Consider the following 18,145-nt stretch of genomic DNA (forward strand, 5'->3'; position numbering starts at 1 on the left):
AAAACATGACAAATAAGGCTATTTTGAAATCGATTCAGGCCCCCCCGAATGAAACGAACCTTATTTCTTTGTTTCATTTTAAACAAATCCATCGGGGCTAGGTCTAGGCCCAAAGCAGAGGGCCTTAGGTAAGGCCCCAGCTTTGGGCCTAGGCTGAGGTGCTGGCATCGGGCTCTGGCATATTTAACTCCGGTGCAACCCCAGAGGATGGCATCATTGTGCTTCGGAAGGAAGAAAGAAGAGAATGCATGAAGAAGAGCTCCAGATCAGGTCACAGTGTCAGGCCTGGTCCTGGGCCATGGCCTAGGCTGAGACCCCAGCGGTGGGACCCTGACTCCAGACTGGGTTACGGCTTTGGGTCAGGGTACATGCCATGGCGCCAGCATCAGGTCCTGGCCTCCTGGGCCCGAACCCTGGCCTAGGCTAAGGTCTTGTTGTCTGACCCAGCTTTCGAGCTGGGCCACAGTATTGGGCCTGGGTCCGAGCACTGGCCTAGGCCAAGGCCAGGCATTGGGCCTAGGTCTAGGCTAAAGCCTTGTCCTATGCTAGTCTGAGACTTTGGGCCTAGGAATTGGCTGAAGCTTCTGCCTTGCATATGCCGAGGCTGTGGCAATCTATCGAGGCTTAGGCCTATGTAAGTCTGAGGTTTCAGCCAATTCCGAGCCAGTGGATCCCCACCGAATCAGGTAAGTGGGTGTCCAGGGGTGATCCTGGCCCCGGCATTTTTCTGGAGGGTGGGAGGCAGGGCTCATTTTCATTTTTTGGCCATTTTGAAGTTTGTTTTTTTTTAATTGCTTGATTCATTCTTTTCACATGAATGAAACAAATCAAACAATCGATGAACTGAAAATCATGGGAAAAATGCCTCCCAAAAACAAATGAAAACACATTTTTTTCCTTGCACATTCCTGTTAAAATCCTGAACTTGATTTCTGCTCCTTGGGCTTTTGGGGCTTGAGGATTTTGTGAAGGTGGGGGAATTTCAATCATTTCACAATAGTCAGATCAAGGGACTATACATCTTAGATTTGGAAGGTAGCGCATATCTGTGGCAAATAATTGTCAGTATGATTAAACTAGACAGGTGAATGGAGTTGGTTATAAACAGGGAAAACCCCTGAATTAATGTGGAATAAATCTCAAGATATTGAAATCCTGTCTAGGGATGTGCAATAGTTTTTCCCAAATTAGGCAATTTCAATGAAATTGCCTAATTCGGAATGGTTCGGGAGAACCAAAAAATGATTGAAATTTTTCTGAAATTTTGAAAAAAATTCATTTTTGGGTTAGCGCACACTAACGTGGCAGAGTAGGTCTCAATAGGAATGCTGAAAGCATAAGCTAAAAACATAACCATTCCCCAGGATAATTGTAGACGTAACTGGATATATTCAAAATCTACACGTAGCCAGATAACTTTTGTCAAGTATATTATGCTGGGCATTTATCCCGCTGAACAGATTAATTAATGTCCTTTCTGCAAACCAGAGATTCATATGTAATGGTAATTTTCTAATAATACTGAGATGGTTGAGTGTCACATTTTTAATCATAAATCAAAGGCTGCAAAAAGTTACTGATGATAAATGAGCAGAATGTTCATTTAGTAACAAATGTGTTAAAAGTAGCTCAATGAAAAGGGTATCACCTAAAATGTGTTGGATGACCTTCATTTCTTCACATTTAAGTAGACTTCATTACTAAAAAATAAATTAAGTGATTTAAAATTCACCCCTCCTCCCCCTTTTGTAAATATGGTAATCCAAAAAGCAGAAGTAAAGGAGTCGGTCCTTTGGAAAGAAAAGGCTCAGAATATGTGAGAATCCTCAAACATTTTGTAAAGCATATATTCAGCATATACTTTCACTCCTTGTTATTCTGTAAGACCGATGGCCATTTCGTTTCCCCTCAGTATTATAACTGGAGTTTTTATCTTGCGTTATAAAAAGCAGAGTTTGGGGTGAATTTGAAGCAGATCTTATTCTATGACTGATTGAATACCATACCTGAAAGCAGTAATTCCATGTGACTGTTTACAAGTGTTGCATTTACTCTGCCTGTAGATGCATTGAAACTGGTGACTGTCAATGTCATAGGCTGCATCTTTCCTTTATAGCTGTACGAGCCTTTCCATATATAGTTCTGAGCAAACACATCATCAGGAACTGCAGAGGAATTAAAAATATATGAATGCATTTACAGTATATATATATACTGTTTGTTTGGGCATCCTGCTCAAATAGCATTCCATCTCCATTGGCTGTAGCATACTCATTTATAAAGAAATGTTAGAATATACCCAGTGTTGATAGGAGATATAGCATATATTAAGTTATTTCAAGAAGTTGTGGAGGTCAATTTACAAAGAAACCTAGGTGCCTAAACACATAGTAAAATATCTGGATCCCTGAGATACAATAACCACATTATTTCACAATGCACCTTTATTTAGCCCCTTGAGACACTAAAAAAAAACTAACAACAGGCATTCCAGAAGGGATGCTTGGATGGGAAAAGGGAAGTTTGAGTGTATATTTTAATTTTCAGATGTATGTGGGTATTTTCTAGTGTGTTCTAGGCTCACAAATATAGCAGGTACAAAACAAAGGTATCCTTTTTTAACACAGGTACTTTGTATCTAATGCTCACAGAGAATCTAACTACAAATTAGAAAGTTTGATCCTAGCTGGTGTTACGCGCCCCACCCGCGGTCATCCCCGCGGTAGTCCCCACTCACCTTCGGGGTCACATAGCGGGTCCCGGTCCTATCTCCCTTGTGGCCCTTGCAAGTCCAGCTAGACCCCGGCGGCCTGCGGCAGTGGTCGCTGGGGCTTTGGTTGCATGCCAGGCCTCACACCGGGCCTCGGCATCTCAGCAGCTAGTCATGCCCCTATGCGCGCACGCGGACCAGCCACCCTGATGTAGGTTCCAGGGCAGGGCCTAGTTCTGCGGCGCACCCTGTTTGAACTCTTGTTAAAAGGAAGTTCCTGGCCTCACTTCCTTGCCTTGGCAATCAGGTCGGCTTGTTCCTGAGCTTGCCCTTGCTTGTGTTCCTGCCTGCTTGTTCCAAGTCTCGTTCCAGGATCCTTCTATTCCAGTTCCGTTCCTGCTTGTAGCTGCTTCCTTGCCCTGCTTCTTCCAGTGTTTTTGTTCGTCTCCCTGGTCTTACCCTGGACTGACTTACTGGTAAAGACCTCAGCTTGTTCCTGACCTGCCTGCCTGCCTGCCGCCTTCCATAGACCTCAGCTTGTTCCAGACCTGCCTGCCGCTTGCCCAAGACCTCTGCCTGCTCTTCGACCTTGCCTGACCTCTGGATCTTGACCCTTGCTTCGTTGACCACGCCTCAGACTGATTCCTGGACTTTGACCTTGCTCGCCTCACCTTGCTTGATTCTGGCTCTGTCCCTAGCTTTGTCCTCACCATCTCTATATTGGTTCGCTTTCCTCCAACCTGTTTCCAGCCTCAAATCCTATAGCGATCCACTAGTATCTGTGGGCACGCCGGACCTATACTTTCCCAGGAGACCCTGCGAAGCCCACCTAATTCCAAGCGGCCCAGGTCCCTATGGGCTCCTCCTGCGGGGACCTCGGGCTTCCAGTGGTGAAGCTCTACACCACCTCTGTCTCCTTCCATGCTCCGCCCCCTATGGACAGTCCCTGTACTGCCACAGGACAGGGGTCCACCCCCGAGTGCAACAGTTGGCTTATGGAAAATTGCCTCTTTCATACATTAGTGCAAGAAGCTTGCATCACCAAAACAATCATCAGTCCTCTATTTACAATGAAGTTCTGAATGAGTGTCAGATGAACTGTACTATTCTAAGTACACAATTTAATCCATTTTTCTATTGCTAAAAAGAATTATGTGAATATGTTATTAACATCTGTTATGCAATGATCCTTTCAAGAATTTAAGCAAATGCAGAATTTGCTGATCTGTCCTTATGTGATGCTATCAAATCAGCATGGCAACTCAGAAATGGTAATTATCACAGTCAACAAGAGAACTCCTTAAGGTGGAAATGGTAAAAATACTGTCAACATACTACTACTCTATTACCCCTGGAAGTTTGGGCTCATAGTTGGCAAACAACAGCTGAATATTGTGATTTTTTTTAGAATATTTAGATACTGTTTATAGTGTTTTTTAAGAGGAAAATTCTTACTTGGAGTAGTTAGAAAAAAAAAAACTATTCATGTTATAGTCTTTAACATAGCATAAGAACTTAAATGCATTGCAAATTCATAATAATCTATTTTCTGTATTAGGTTGGGGTTAACCTTAAAATGAATTAAACTACTCAATATTCCAAATAAACCACTTTAAAATATGAATGGATTCTGCCAATCAATTTGCATAGCAAATTGCCTCTAATGCTTGGGGTGATCAAGAAGGTAAGACCCAACAAAATCCACTTAATCTTAGTTGCTCCATACTTATCTAAAAAGTTCCAAATTTTTTATCACCTAAAATTATTGATGCGTGGGAAGAATTTCTGGCTTCTTTCAGAAGATGCAATATTGGACATTTTAATCTAGTCCACCTAAACTTTGTTCTCTACATCTTGAACCTGACCACCTGAAGGAATTGTAACAGATATATCAAACAAATATTCTTCTTGTAAGTTATAAGATAGGGGTCTCCAAACGTTTCTCACAAAAGGCTACATAGCACATTTCAAATGTCTCAGAAGATCAGAATTTTTTTTTCGGAGATGATGGAATATTTTACTGACTGGATTTTATGGACATTAAGAGGATAACTTTAAACAACTCAATGCAACAGCATATACCTGCATACGTGGTAACATATAGTTCTGCTATAATAAATGTCCATATTATAAAATACACAAATCTCTACCCCATATGCACAAAACATGCAATGTACTGAAAGTTAATGTTTCAGTTCTTGAACATGTGTATTTTCCTTACCTATTTTAAAAATATACACACAAAAAAAGAATTAGAGATGTGCAGGGGTAAAAAATTAGTATAATTTTTCAGTTCTTTTCTGGGACATTTTTTTCCCCATGAATTTCGATTTGTTGTTAAAAAGAACCAACCATTAAAAAAGACCAACAAAAATAAGGAAACAGGGTTTCTCAAGACATCTTGACTCTACCACCCATCTCTCTCATCTGGAAAAATGCTGGTGCCAGGATCCTTCTGGCCCCCACTTACTAGGAATGGTGGGGATCTTCTGGCAAGACCTAGGCCTCAGGATTGCATAAGCAGAGGCAATGGTAAGCCACCATGACATTGGCCCATGCTCCATTCAAGGCCAAGGGTTAGAGACTGGGTAACAATGCCTGGGACGCAGAGCCTAGTACGGAGGCCAGGTCCTGATGCCTGGGTCTCAGCCAAAGCCAAGGCCTGATGCCATGGCATGGCCCAGAGGCCAGGTCCAAAAGCCTGGGCCTCAACCTAGACCAAGGCCTAGTCCATAGGCTGGGTTCTGATGTCAGGGCCTTGACCTAAGTCAGATCCAGGAACCATGCCCAATGACTGGGTCTCAGCCTAGGCCAGGGCACAGGCCCAGACGTTGGGCCACAACACTAGGGCCTCAACCCAGACTCAGGCCTGATGCCAAGGCCTGACTCAGAGACCAGGAACCAGAACCTGAGCTTGGGCCTAGGCTAGAGCCAATACCCAGACCTGACACTGAGAGGCTATGTCCCAATGCCTGGGCCTTGGCCAGGGTCAGGCCCAGACCCTGAACCCAGGCCTCCAAGTTTGATGGATGCATCTTCTTTCTTCATATCTGTTCTTAAACTGATGTCAACTGCTGGGGTCATGCTGGGGTTAATTAATGCAAGTGCATCCTGTCCAGTGGATGACACCATTTTGATGTACGGCAGCTAACTGAACTGCTATACATCAAAATGGCACCCTCTGCTGGGGAGGATGCAGCAGAGTTAATTAACTCCAGTGCAACCCCAGGGATGGCATGAGTTCAATAACACAGAAGAATAGAGAAGACACAGCCAATGAAGTTCTGAGACCTGGGTTTGAAGCCTGAGCCTGACCCTAGTCTGAGACCAAAGGCATTGGGATTTGGTTTCCTGGCCAAGCCCCGGCATCATGACTGAGTCCGGGCCAGGGCCCAGGCATCGGTTCAGGCTCTGGCCTAGGCCGAGGCCCATAATTCATGACTCAGCTCAGGTTCAGTCTCGCATCGAGCCTGGGCCTGGGACAAGCCCTAGGTGTCAGGACTCCTCCTGGCTACAGCTATGGATACCCGAAGGATCAGGGAAATTGGCCTGGGTCTAGACCAGCATCACACTCAGACCTAGGAGATGGACCCTGCTTTGGCCTAGGCAAGGCCGTGGCTTTTGCTTAGGTGAGACCCTGGCTTTTGGTCTAGTCATAGGCCCAATCAGAAGTTTGAACCCTATTAAATGAATAAGATTAATTTAATTTGGGGGGCCCTTCAATTCCTTTCAGGGCCTCAACAAATGAAACAAATTGCCCCTTAGTTGTTGCCTTTTGCAAATTTGATTAAAATTAATACACATCCCTAATAGAAATAAAAGGGTTTTTTAGCCAAATACTAACTGGGTGAAGGGTGTAGGTGAAATTGGGGGAGTTCAAGCTGAAGAATCAGGAGGATGTTGATGACCTAGAGATTGACTGGGTAAACTGGTGGCTGAACTGGTGAAACTGGTATTTCCCTTTATACTCACATTTTAAAATTTGTGGACTTGTGCTTGTAAAAGCTAAGTGCTAAAATAAAATAGGCATGTGAAATCTCCACACATAAATGTTTAAAATTAAGAGCACAAATAATACATATAGTAGATAGGCATGTGCATTAGTTTCAGATGTATTTGAAAAAAACAAAATGTATAGGGGCTTATTAGTTTCTTTCTGGGGTATTGAAAATTAATTGAAAGTGTTCCCTGAAATAAACAAATCCTATTTGTTTCATTTGTTTTTATTGAATGATTTGTATAAGACATTATAGTTAATGGTCTCATAGAAATCAATAGGAGAGCAACAGAGTTAAGAATTGATAAAAGGTATAGGGCAGGCAGCCAGAGACATGGGTAGAGTGGACATGTTCTCAAGGAGACAACAGATGGGCTCCACCTTAACCAAAATGGAACCAGGCTTCTGGACAAAACTTTAAAAAAGAGATAGAACAGCTTTTAAACTAGATGATGAGAGAAAGCTAACAATTGCTAAGAAGTGCATGATTTGGAATGATGTATCTTTGAAGGATACTAAGAGGTAGAATCTTATCTAAAAAGATAGACAAGGGTACCAGAACAGATTCATTGACAAAATGGGTCTTCTTGCCGGATGATGCAAAGATGAGTGTATTTTTGTATAAACCAAACACCACATGGGCAGTTTTTGCTAAGGTGGCTAGTGTGAATTAGGCCTGAATTTATCAAAATGCACTAAATATCACATGTGATAGGAAAAGGGGTGTGTTTTATGGTAATAGGCAGTTTATTACTAATACCTAGGCAAAGCACTATCTTAACAAAAATTGTGATAGCTTTTTCACACTTTGTGATAAGTGCCATAATTGTTGTATTTCCTACATGCAACCACTGGATGGACCATGTTTAAGCTGAGGAAACTCACCCAAAGACGAGATTTGGGCAATGTTCTCTCAACCTAGCTTGATGTTACCCAGGTAGAGAGTCCATCAAGCTAGGTTGAGAGAACATTGCACAAATATCATCTTTGGGTGATTTTCCTCACTCCAAAGGTCATCAAATCTTCACAAGAGAGCATTGTTCGGTTCGTATGTCTCACTCTGAATGTCAAAGTGACCCCTAATCCCTACATTAATACCTAAACCTAATCTCGAGTTACTAGGTGGGCCTCCCATAGAGATATAAATACCTATCTAGCAGGAGGGCATTATGGCTTGGTTCTCTCTTTCTCTCTCTTTTTTCATGCAATATGGCCTTATCACGAGCGTTAGGGCCCTAACGCATGCGATAACGTTTTAGAAAATAACCCCTTTATTTTGCCCGATAATGTTCAATAAAGTGTGAATGGACTAAGAGATTTCAACAACAAAGAACAATCGAATAATTGTGAATGAGAAGTTTAAAATTAGCATAAGGAAGATAAATACTTTTACAATGCAGACTAATTTTGTCAGTCTCATGCAGCATTCATAACTAAGGATGTGAATCGGGCTTCGGAAGATTGAAAATATCGGATGATATTTTCAAAATCGTCAGAATTAGGGGGCTCCCCCAAAACGATAGGAAAACCCCACGATATTGATCGTGGGGGTTCTCTTATCGTTTTGGGGGAGGGTGAGAAAAACGGCACACAAAAATAACCCTTAAACCCACCCCGACCCTTTAAAACGAATCCCTTATCTTCCCCCACCCTCCCGATCCCCCCAAAAGCTTTTTACAAGTACCTGGTGGTCCAGTGGGGGACCCTGGAGTGATCTCCCGTTCCCGGGCCGTCGGCTGCCACTAATCAAAATAGCGCCGATGGCCCTTTGCCCTTACCATGTGACAGGGTATCCGTGCCATTGGCCGGACCCTGTCACATGGTAGGAGCACTGGATGGCCGGCGCCATCTTGTGCCCCTACCATGTGACAGGAGCTGACCAATGGCACCAGTAGCCCCTGTGACATAAGGGGCAAAGGCTATCGGTGTCTTTTTGAATACTGGCAGCCGACGTTCCGAGTGCAGGAGGTCGCTCCCGGACTCCCGCTGGACTTTTGGCAAGTCTTGTGGGGGTCAGGAGGGTCCCCCAAGACTTGCCAAAAGCTCCTGGTGGTCCAGTAGGGGTCCGGGAGTGATCTCCTGCACTCGGGCCATCGGCTGCCAGTAATCAAAATGGTACAGATAGCCTTTGCCCTTACTATGTCACAGGGGCTACCGGTGCCATTGGTCAGCCCCTGTCACATGGTAGGAGCACAAGATGGCACTGGCCATCCAGTGCTCCTACCATGTGACAGGATCCGGCCAATGGCATGGATACCCTGTCACATGGTAAGGGCAAAGGGTCATCGGCGCCATTTTGATTAGTGGCAGCCGATGGTCCGGGAGCGGGAGATCGCTCCAGGGACCCCTACTGGACAACCAGGTACTTGTAAAAAGATTTTGGGTGGGGGAAGCTAAGGGATTCATTTTAAAGGGTCGGGTGGGTTTAAGGGTTATTTTTGTGTGCTGTTTTTCCCGCCCTTCCTCAAAACGATAAGAGAACCCCCACGATCAATATCGTGGGGTTTTCCTATCGTTTTGTTCAATTAAACCATGTCTTTCTATATGTTCTGTGATTTTGATGTTTAGAACACTTTCCAGTATTTTTCCTGGCACTGAAGTCAGGTTAACTGGTCTGTAGTTTCCTGGATCCCAGGAGTTCTCCTCTAGCCCGAAGCCCTCCCATGATAGGAGATACTCCAAATGGCCATGTCTTTTCCAGACATCCAGGACCTCTTTTCCTTGAAGTGTTTCCTCTGGTTCAGCGGAGACGTGAAGAGGAGGAGGAGCCCTACGAGAAGGCCGAACAGTATGAGTGGCTTCAGCAAGGGTACATGAAAGGTATTGTGGATACCCAATATCCTTGGTAACTGGAGTTGGTATGTTACCGCTCTGACACAGCAGAGGACTGGGAATAGCCCAATGAACTTTGATGCCAGTCAGTGAGAGGGCAGCCGTAGCCTAATGTGTCTTGGGCTTAACCATACCTTTTGGCGTGGTCAGAGCAAGGGTGCAGAACGATGATGAGCGTCGGTAGAGTGCTTAGCTCGCTCGGCGGCCTGGTCCATTCTTTCCTTGACTTATGTCCATAGCCGTTTTATCGTCTGAACTGTCAACTGGGCCGCAGGTGAAGGTACTGAGAGTGGGACTGGCAGAGGCAGATGTGGTTGGCGGCCAAATACCAAAGAGAAGGGTGATACATGGCAACATGCATATTGTGGGATAGTTCAGCTCAGGGTAGCAGGTCGGACCAGCCGTCCTGCTGGTCATTAACATAAGAACGTAAGAAGGTTTTCAAGGACCTGTTTGTTCTTTCTGCTTGGCCTGGGGATGATAGATGGAAGTCAAGCTCAGAGTAATCCGAATTGTTTACACAACGAAGCCCAATATTTGGTGACAAACTGTGGACCTCTGTCCGAGACGATTTCTTTGGGTAGCCCATGTAGGCAGAAGATGTGTTTGAGGAAGAGTTTAGCCAGTTCAGAGCTGAGGAAAGCTTCTGGAGTGGGACGAAGTGGCCCATCTTTGAGAATCGATCAATGATGACCCAGATGACTGTGTGGCCCTTGGATGGAGGTAAGTCCATGATGAAGTCAGTGGAGATGCTTGACCAGGGTTCTGTTGGTGCCGGGAGAGGTTGGAGGAGTCCCCATGGATGACCAGTTATAGGCTTCTGCTGTGCACATATGGGACAGGAGTCCACATAGTTGCGGGATTCCGTGACCATGTTAGTCCACCAATAGTACCTCCTTAGCATTTCAAGGTTCTGAGCCCAACTGGGATGACCAGCCATCTTCAAATCGTGGGCCCATCGAAGTACGTGTTCATGGAGGTGGCGTGGGACCACTGTCTTTCCTGTTGAAACAGTATTAGTGACTGCAAGGGTCATGCAGGCTGGGTCGATGATATGCTTGGGGGTGTCAGGCGTATCCTCTTGTTCCAGAGTGCAGGAGACGGCATCTGCTCACGTATTCTTGGCTGTCTGAGAGTAATGAAGCTCGAAATGTGTTGCATTCGTGCCTGTTCTTGCCCTCGCTCCACCCTCTCTGCCTTTGTGGCGACTTCCTTCGGGTCTGACGGACAGATGCTGCCACGGCTTTTCCTCACCGTGTCTTCCTGGAATCCCCGGGCTGGCCTGATGCTGCAGATACGCCATGTTCCTGATGACGTAAGGGCATGCGCATGCTCCAGAGATGCACCGGCAAGAGCGCGAACCTCGGGGGTGTCCCCCCCGTAGTGACGTCATCCACTTCCAACTTAAAAGGTCTTCGTTTGCTACTTCGAATTGAGTTAGCAAGGGGGAAATCTTTCTCTGCTGCTCTGCCTGCACAAACTTACCAAGGGTTACCCGCTCCTCGGGGGCCCCGCTCTCTCTTCTTGATTTCAGACTGCTAAGACGGGATCCGGTATTCGCTCCTCGAGGGCCTATGTCCCTGAATACTCAGAAGACTCCTTAATGCCTGGAAGTGATCGCAGACATGAACACTGTGAGTTCTATTACTGATAGGAATCGGTAATCGCTCCACGAGGTCCTATGTTCCTAATCTCTGAAGACTCCCTTCGGTCTAAGACATTATCACAGGTACGGAGATCGTGAGTTGTCATTGCAGATTGGAGATAGGAACCGGTACTCTCTCCACGAGGGCCCATGTTCCTAGAACCCTTCACAGACTCTCTGCTATCTCAGAAGCTATTGCATGCCTATATCTTGTGAAGTACTATTACAGATTGCAGATAGGAACCAGCACTTGCTCCATGAGGGCCTATGTGCTTAAAACCTTCCAAAGAATCTCTTCTATTACAGAAGCCACTTCATACACAGCTACTGTGAGTTCTTATTCCAGACTGCCTATAGGAACCAGTACTCACCTACAGCTCCTGTTCCTGAATATACTGAAGACTCTCTGTTGCACTGAAGCCATTACAAGATACCTATAATTGTGAGTGTATCATCTACTACTTGTTATTTTTCCAGCATACCCTGTCTACTCACTATCTATAGTCTCTATCTACAGCTCAGCAACCCAGAGATCACAGTTCTAGTATCTAAGGGACTTCAGCCCTGCCTGGCACATCAACTCACTACTGCCACCTCTGGTGGTTCTACTTCCTGTCTAATAAAGAACTATCTGTGTTTGTCTCCATACTCCAGCCTAGCCGGTGGTCCCTCTCAGGATATCCTCCTGGGGTTGCTGTCATCTGCCATCGGCCCAAGGTTTCACCACTTTCAATTCAGTGTTTATTCCTTACACTACTAGAGCAGTATCATACAGACTGCCACTCTGTGGGAGCTAACCCACAACAGATCATTAACTCCATCTACAGAGTACATCACTCTGCTGACTACTCCCCTCTGGGGAAGCAGATCCATATCAGACTGCTAACTCCACCTCCCTGGTGGGGTGATCTACATCAGATTGACAGCTCCTCCCCTCTGGGGGAGCTGACCAATAGCAGATTGCTAGCTCCGCCCCCTTGGCGGGGTGAGTGCTAGTAGATTGCTAACTCCTTAGCAGATATATAACAAAATGAAAATGTTCAAAGAACAACGCCCAGCGGGCTTGTCTGGGGTTGAACAATTTAGCTTCCTTCAGGTGTTCAAGATTTTTGTGATCAGTGAAGATTGTAAATTTGTGCTGAGCTTCTTCTAGCCAAGGATGCCATTCTTAGAGTGCTAACTTTACTGCTAGGAGCTCACGATCCCTGATCGTATAATTTTGTTCCACAGGGACAAATTTGTGCGAATAGAAGGAGCAGGGTACTAGGACTGCTTTGGAGGAATACTGGCTCAGAACTTCCCCTGCCCCAATGGCGGAGGCATTAACTTCGATGATGAAGGGGCGACTAGGATCCAGGTGACATAGACAAGGTCCAGTGCAGAAGGCCTCTTTCAAGGCATGGAAGGTGGCTTGAGCCTTGGGACTCCATTCCTTGTGGTTACTGCCTTTCCTAGTCATGGCAATAAGTGGAGCAGCTAACGTGGAATAATTGGCGATGAAGTTCCTGTAATAGTTTGTGAATCCAAGGAACCGTTGTAGGGCATGGAGACCTACAGGTTGAGGCCAGTCTCGGATTCCTTAGAGCTTTTCAGGATCCATGGTAAAACCACGATTGGAAATAATATATCCCAGAAATGGAAGACTAGTCTGTTCGAAGCTACACTTCTCTAGTTTTGCATAGAGACGGTTGTCTCTGATAAGTTGAAGGACTGTCTGAACATGAGAACGATGGGATTTTAGATCCTTGGAAAAGATCAGTATATCGTCTAGATATACAACAACAAACGAGTATAGTAGGTCCCAGAAGATCTCATTCTTCAAGCGTTGAAAGACCGCAGGGGCATTACAAAGCCCGAAGGGCATCACTACGTACTCGTAGTGGCCATCCCTGCTATTGAATGCAGTCTTCCAAATGTCCTTGGGTTGGATCCTGATGAGGTTGTAAGCCTCTCGGAGATCTAACTTTGTAAAGATCTGGGCTCCCTGGAGGCGATCAAAGAGTTTGCAGATGAGTGGTAGAGGATAACGATCCTTGCAGGTTACAACATTTAGCCCACGGTAGTCAATGCAAGGGTGGAGACTGCCATCTTTCTTATTCACAAAGAAGAAACCAGCTCCTGCCAGAGAGTTGGAAGGTCTTATGATTCACTTGTCCAGATTCTCTTTAATGTAAGAACATAAGAACATAAGAAAATGCCATACTGGGTCAGACCAAGGGTCCATCAAGCCCAGCATCCTGTTTCCAACAGTGGCCAATCCAGGCCATAAGAACCTGGCAAGTACCCAAAAACTAAGTCTATTCCATGTTACCATTGCTAATGGCAGTGGCTATTCTCTAAGTGAACTTAATAGCAGGTAATGGACTTCTCCTCCAAGAACTTATCCAATCCTTTTTTAAACACAGCTATACTAACTGCACTAACCACGTCCTCTGGCAACAAATTCCAGAGTTTAATTGTGCGTTGAGTAAAAAAGAACTTTCTCTGATTAGTTTTAAATGTGCCCCATGCTAACTTCATGGAGTGCCCCCTAGTCTTTCTACTATCCGAAAGAGTAAATAACCGATTCACATCTACCCGTTCTAGACCTCTCATGATTTTAAACACCTCTATCATATCCCCCCTCAGTCGTCTCTTCTCCAAGCTGAAAAGTCCTAACCTCTTTAGTCTTTCCTCATAGGGGCGTTGTTCCATTCCCCTTATCATTTTGGTAACCCTTCTCTGTACCTTCTCCATCGCAATTATATATTTTTTGAGATGTGGCGACCAGAATTGTACACAGTATTCAAGGTGCGGTCTCACCATGGAGCGATACAGAGGCATTATGACATTTTCCGTTTTATTCACCATTCCCTTTCTAATAATTCCCAACATTCTGTTTGCTTTTTTGACTGCCGCAGCACACTGAACCGAAGATTTCAATGTGTTATCCACTATGACACCTAGATCTCTTTCTTGGGTTGTAGCACCTAATATGGAACACAACATTGTGTAATTATAGCATGGGTTATTTTTCCCTATATACATCACCTTGCACTTATCCACATTAAATTTCATCTGCCATTTGGATGCCCAATTTTCCAGTCTCAAAAGTTCTTCCTGCAATTTATCACAATCTGCTTGTGATTTAACTACTCTGAACAATTTTGTGTCGTCTGCAAATTTGATTATCTCACTCATCATATTTCTTTCCAGATCATTTATAAATATATTGAAAACTAAGGGTCCCAATACAGATCCCTGAGGCACTCCACTGTCCACACCCTTCCACTGAGAAAATTGTCCATTTAATCCTACTCTCTGTTTCCTGTCTTTTAGCCAGTTTGCAATCCACGAAAGGACATCACCACCTATCCCATGTACTCAGACATTGCCTTGGTCTCGGGTAATGAGAGAGGATAGGTCCTGCCTTTGGGAGGCGAGGTACCTGGTAGAAGATCGATGGGGCAATTAAACCCCCAGAGTGGAGGTAGGATGTCCACATTCTGTTTAGAGAATACATCTTGGAAGTCTGTATATGGAGCAGGCAACCCAGGGAGGGTTGTGGAGTTCAACACAGTAACTGCTGGAGACACTTGTTGTAGGCAGTGCTGTTGGCACTGGGGATCTCCACTGGACTAGCTGTAGGGATTGCCAGTCAAATTGCAGACCATGCACCTGGAGTCTTGGAAGTCTGAGGATTTCTGGGTGTGTGGAACACTTCAGGACTTATTGTGAGATCTCTTCTTCATGGAGGGTTCCACAGAGAGGTGGAAGGTGATGGTGCGAAGGGTGATGCATCCTGGGAGATGCTATCCCTGGATGGATGCAATCCAAAGTGGGATGACCAGAGGCTGGAGCAGGAATTGGTGGAGTGTGATGATATCATCCAGGATGAAATTGCCACGCGCCCCGGTGTCCACAAGGGCAGTGGTGGCGAACGATCGTGACTCTCGGGAGAGAGACACAGGAAGGAGTAATTGGGGGCAAGTAACAGTAGCGCCCAAGCTCGGGACCCCCACCCGGCTCAGGCTTTGCAGTTTCCCAGATGCACTGGGCAGACTTGTAAGAGATGACCAGTGCTGCAGTACAGGCAAAGGCCGTCCTTCTTCCATCGAACGCGATCTGTAGGGGACAGGCGCCCCCGGTTGATTTGCATTAGCTCCTCTGTAGAGGTAGGAGGTGCCAGTAGGGCCTTTAGCCGAGTACTGGTAGCACAAACTAGGCATATGGCAGAAGTCCGAGAAGCTTTTACCTCCTGATGCCGTTGACGTAGGCGATGATCAATTTTGCCAACCAAGGAGATGATGTCATCTAGAGATGTGGGAATCTCGCAAGCAGCTAGCTCATCCTTGAGGGCAGGAGATAAGCCATCCAAATAGATTGTCCATAGGCAGTCCTCTTGCCATCCCAGTTCAGGGGTGAGGGTTCTGAATTCTACCATGAATTCAGTGAGTGAATGCGAACCTTGCCGGAGATGGAGGAGCTGATGACCCGCAACTGCCTGTCGGCCGGGGTCCTGGAAGGTTCGTTTGAAGACTGCAATGAAGTGAGAGAGGTGACGGAGGATGTCATCCGAGCATTCCCAAAGTGGGGAAGCCCATGCCAGGGCCTTCCCCTCATGGTGTGAGAGGTTGAAAGTGATCTTGGTATTTTCACTTGGAAACAGTTCAGGCTGTAATGCAAACTGCATAAAACATTGGTTGAGGAAACCTCAATAGAGGCACAGATCTCCATTGAAGCAGGATGGAGCAGGAAGGGCCAGAGATGCCTGTGAGGGCGCAGGTTGGGCCCAACCCCAAAAGTTGGTCATGACAGTATCTTCTAACTGAGACCGTAGTCTCTTCATGAAGAACTCAGTCGCTCGTATTCTCTCAGTCACTCGTATTCTCTCCACTGAAGAACTCAGTTGCTTGTATTCTCACCAGCACCAGAAGGAATGAGCACATCACCCCAAACCTCAAACATCCACAATGGCTACCCATACAACAACGCATCCAATTCAAAACCCTCAACATCATACACAAAACCCTACATGACCAAGATATGAATTGGCTTAATAACTCCTTAGTCTTCCGCAACATCAATAGACCAACCCAACCCCAATACTCAGCAACTTTAAACACACTCTCACCCAAACTTACCCACTATAACTCTACCAAACAGCGATCCCTCTCCATCACAGGCCTCACTCTGTGGAATACCCTACCCCCCGATCTTCGACAAGAATCAAGCCCACAAAAATTCAAACAAAAACTAAAAACCTGGATTTTCCTGCAAGCATACACATAACCCGCTCTTTAAACCCCCCCACATCAGTTGCCAATACCTGTACAAGATGTAATTATCTAGGCATTTTTGTATATATTCTTACCCTAACTCCCATTACATGTATAGCCAACCCATAACCTGCAAGCCTCTAATAATTTTGAGGATATCTATGTGTCATGTATATGTATATAGTTTACCCCATCTTCCTCCCCTGTTCCTCCCCCCTGTAGCCACAAGTTATTGTTTTTAATTCCTGGGTTTTCTGTAAAGCAATTTTGCTATTGTTTATGTTTTAATGTAAACCGATATGATGTATCTAACAAATGTCGGTATAGTAAAAACTGTAAATAAATAAATAAATAAATAAATAAATAAATAAATAAATACATAAAAGAAATCAATGTCTCAATGGTTCGCTGTTGTTCTCGGACATGAGCAGACCCGGGAGCGGGTTGGGCAAGAGCAGTATGTGCAACATTCTGTAAGTAAAATGTGCAGCTAATCCACACATTTTGTGCTCATAAATTAACACTGACCCAAGGGCAGGTGTTAATTTTTGAGCAGCTCAAAAAAGTGTACAGAAAAGCAGAAAATTCTGGAGGTTGGAGGAACCAAAAATGTAAAAAAAAAAAAAAAAAATGTGCCAGCCGGTCCACTTAGGAGAGCAGACTCTCAATTTTACTGGCATCCGTTTTCCTAACATATTGCCATCAGCGGGTTTGGAAAACCAATGCTGGTAAATTGAGCGTCAGTTTCCTGAATTTGCTGACAGAGCCACCTCTCCTGGGCCAAGGAGGAACTAGGGGTACATAATCATCCCTAACACTTCATTTTAGCATGACCCCTCATTTAAATATTGGATTGCGCACCCAGGAGAGGTGCCTGGGTATGCATTGGGAGAGCGGTCGCTCTACACGGAGTGCCCGTTCTCTGGCGATGCATTCAGAATCAGCCTGCTGGTGATCTCACTACCATACTTTAGGGATGTGAATCGTTTTTCAACGATTAAAATTATCGTCCGATAATGTTTATATCGTCTTTAATCGTTATAGAACACGATACAATAGAAATTCTAACGATTTATCGTTAAAAATCGTTAAATCGTGTTAGTGCGCACTAACTCAAGTTAGTGCGCACTAACTCCCCGTTAGTGCGCACTAACTCGATTTAGTGCGCACTAACTGAAAATGATACAAATAAACACTTTCCAGGTCACTGAAGGTCAGTTAGGAATGAATATGTGTTCCTATTGGCTGGCTTGCCCTCTTATCTATTGATATTACCAAGGTTACCACTGAGGTGATGGTTGGGGGGATGGGAAATGGAACTGGAAACTAACGAACACCAACAGAAAATGAAACAAAGTGTTCACACTTCCCAGGTCAGTAAAGGTCACTTAGGAATGAATATGTATGTATGTATTCCTATTGGCTGGCTGTGCTCTTATCTATTGATGTTACCAATATGGTTGGGGGGATGTGAAATGGAAACAGTTGGAAGCTTGACAAAAAAAGTAATGTAATGATCAGCACTCACGTGACTAGAACTTGTTTGTTTATTATTTTTGTTAGCAGGCACCTGAAATGCTAGTGCATGTTGAATTTGCCAATCACTGTGCATTTTAGAAAGGTGGTCCTGGCTGGAACTGTACACAGTTCAAATATATGTAATTGATTGTTGGTAAGTGTATTTTTTAAGTAGCCACACTGGC

The 18,145-nt window shown here is 44.9% G+C and overlaps 1 protein-coding gene across 1 annotated transcript in view; it reads right to left on the bottom strand.

Annotated features, from left to right (window-relative positions):
• The window catches only part of CSMD3 (CUB and Sushi multiple domains 3), a 3,551,396-nt gene that overhangs the window by 58,419 nt on the left and 3,474,832 nt on the right, over window positions 1–18,145 (bottom strand). The window contains 1 exon segment of the mRNA XM_029591914.1: window positions 2,007–2,165. Within this exon segment, the coding sequence (XP_029447774.1) occupies window positions 2,007–2,165 (159 nt within the window).

This window comes from Rhinatrema bivittatum, chromosome 2 (genome assembly GCF_901001135.1).
Source record: "Rhinatrema bivittatum chromosome 2, aRhiBiv1.1, whole genome shotgun sequence".
NCBI classification, from domain to species: Eukaryota; Metazoa; Chordata; class Amphibia; order Gymnophiona; family Rhinatrematidae; genus Rhinatrema; species Rhinatrema bivittatum.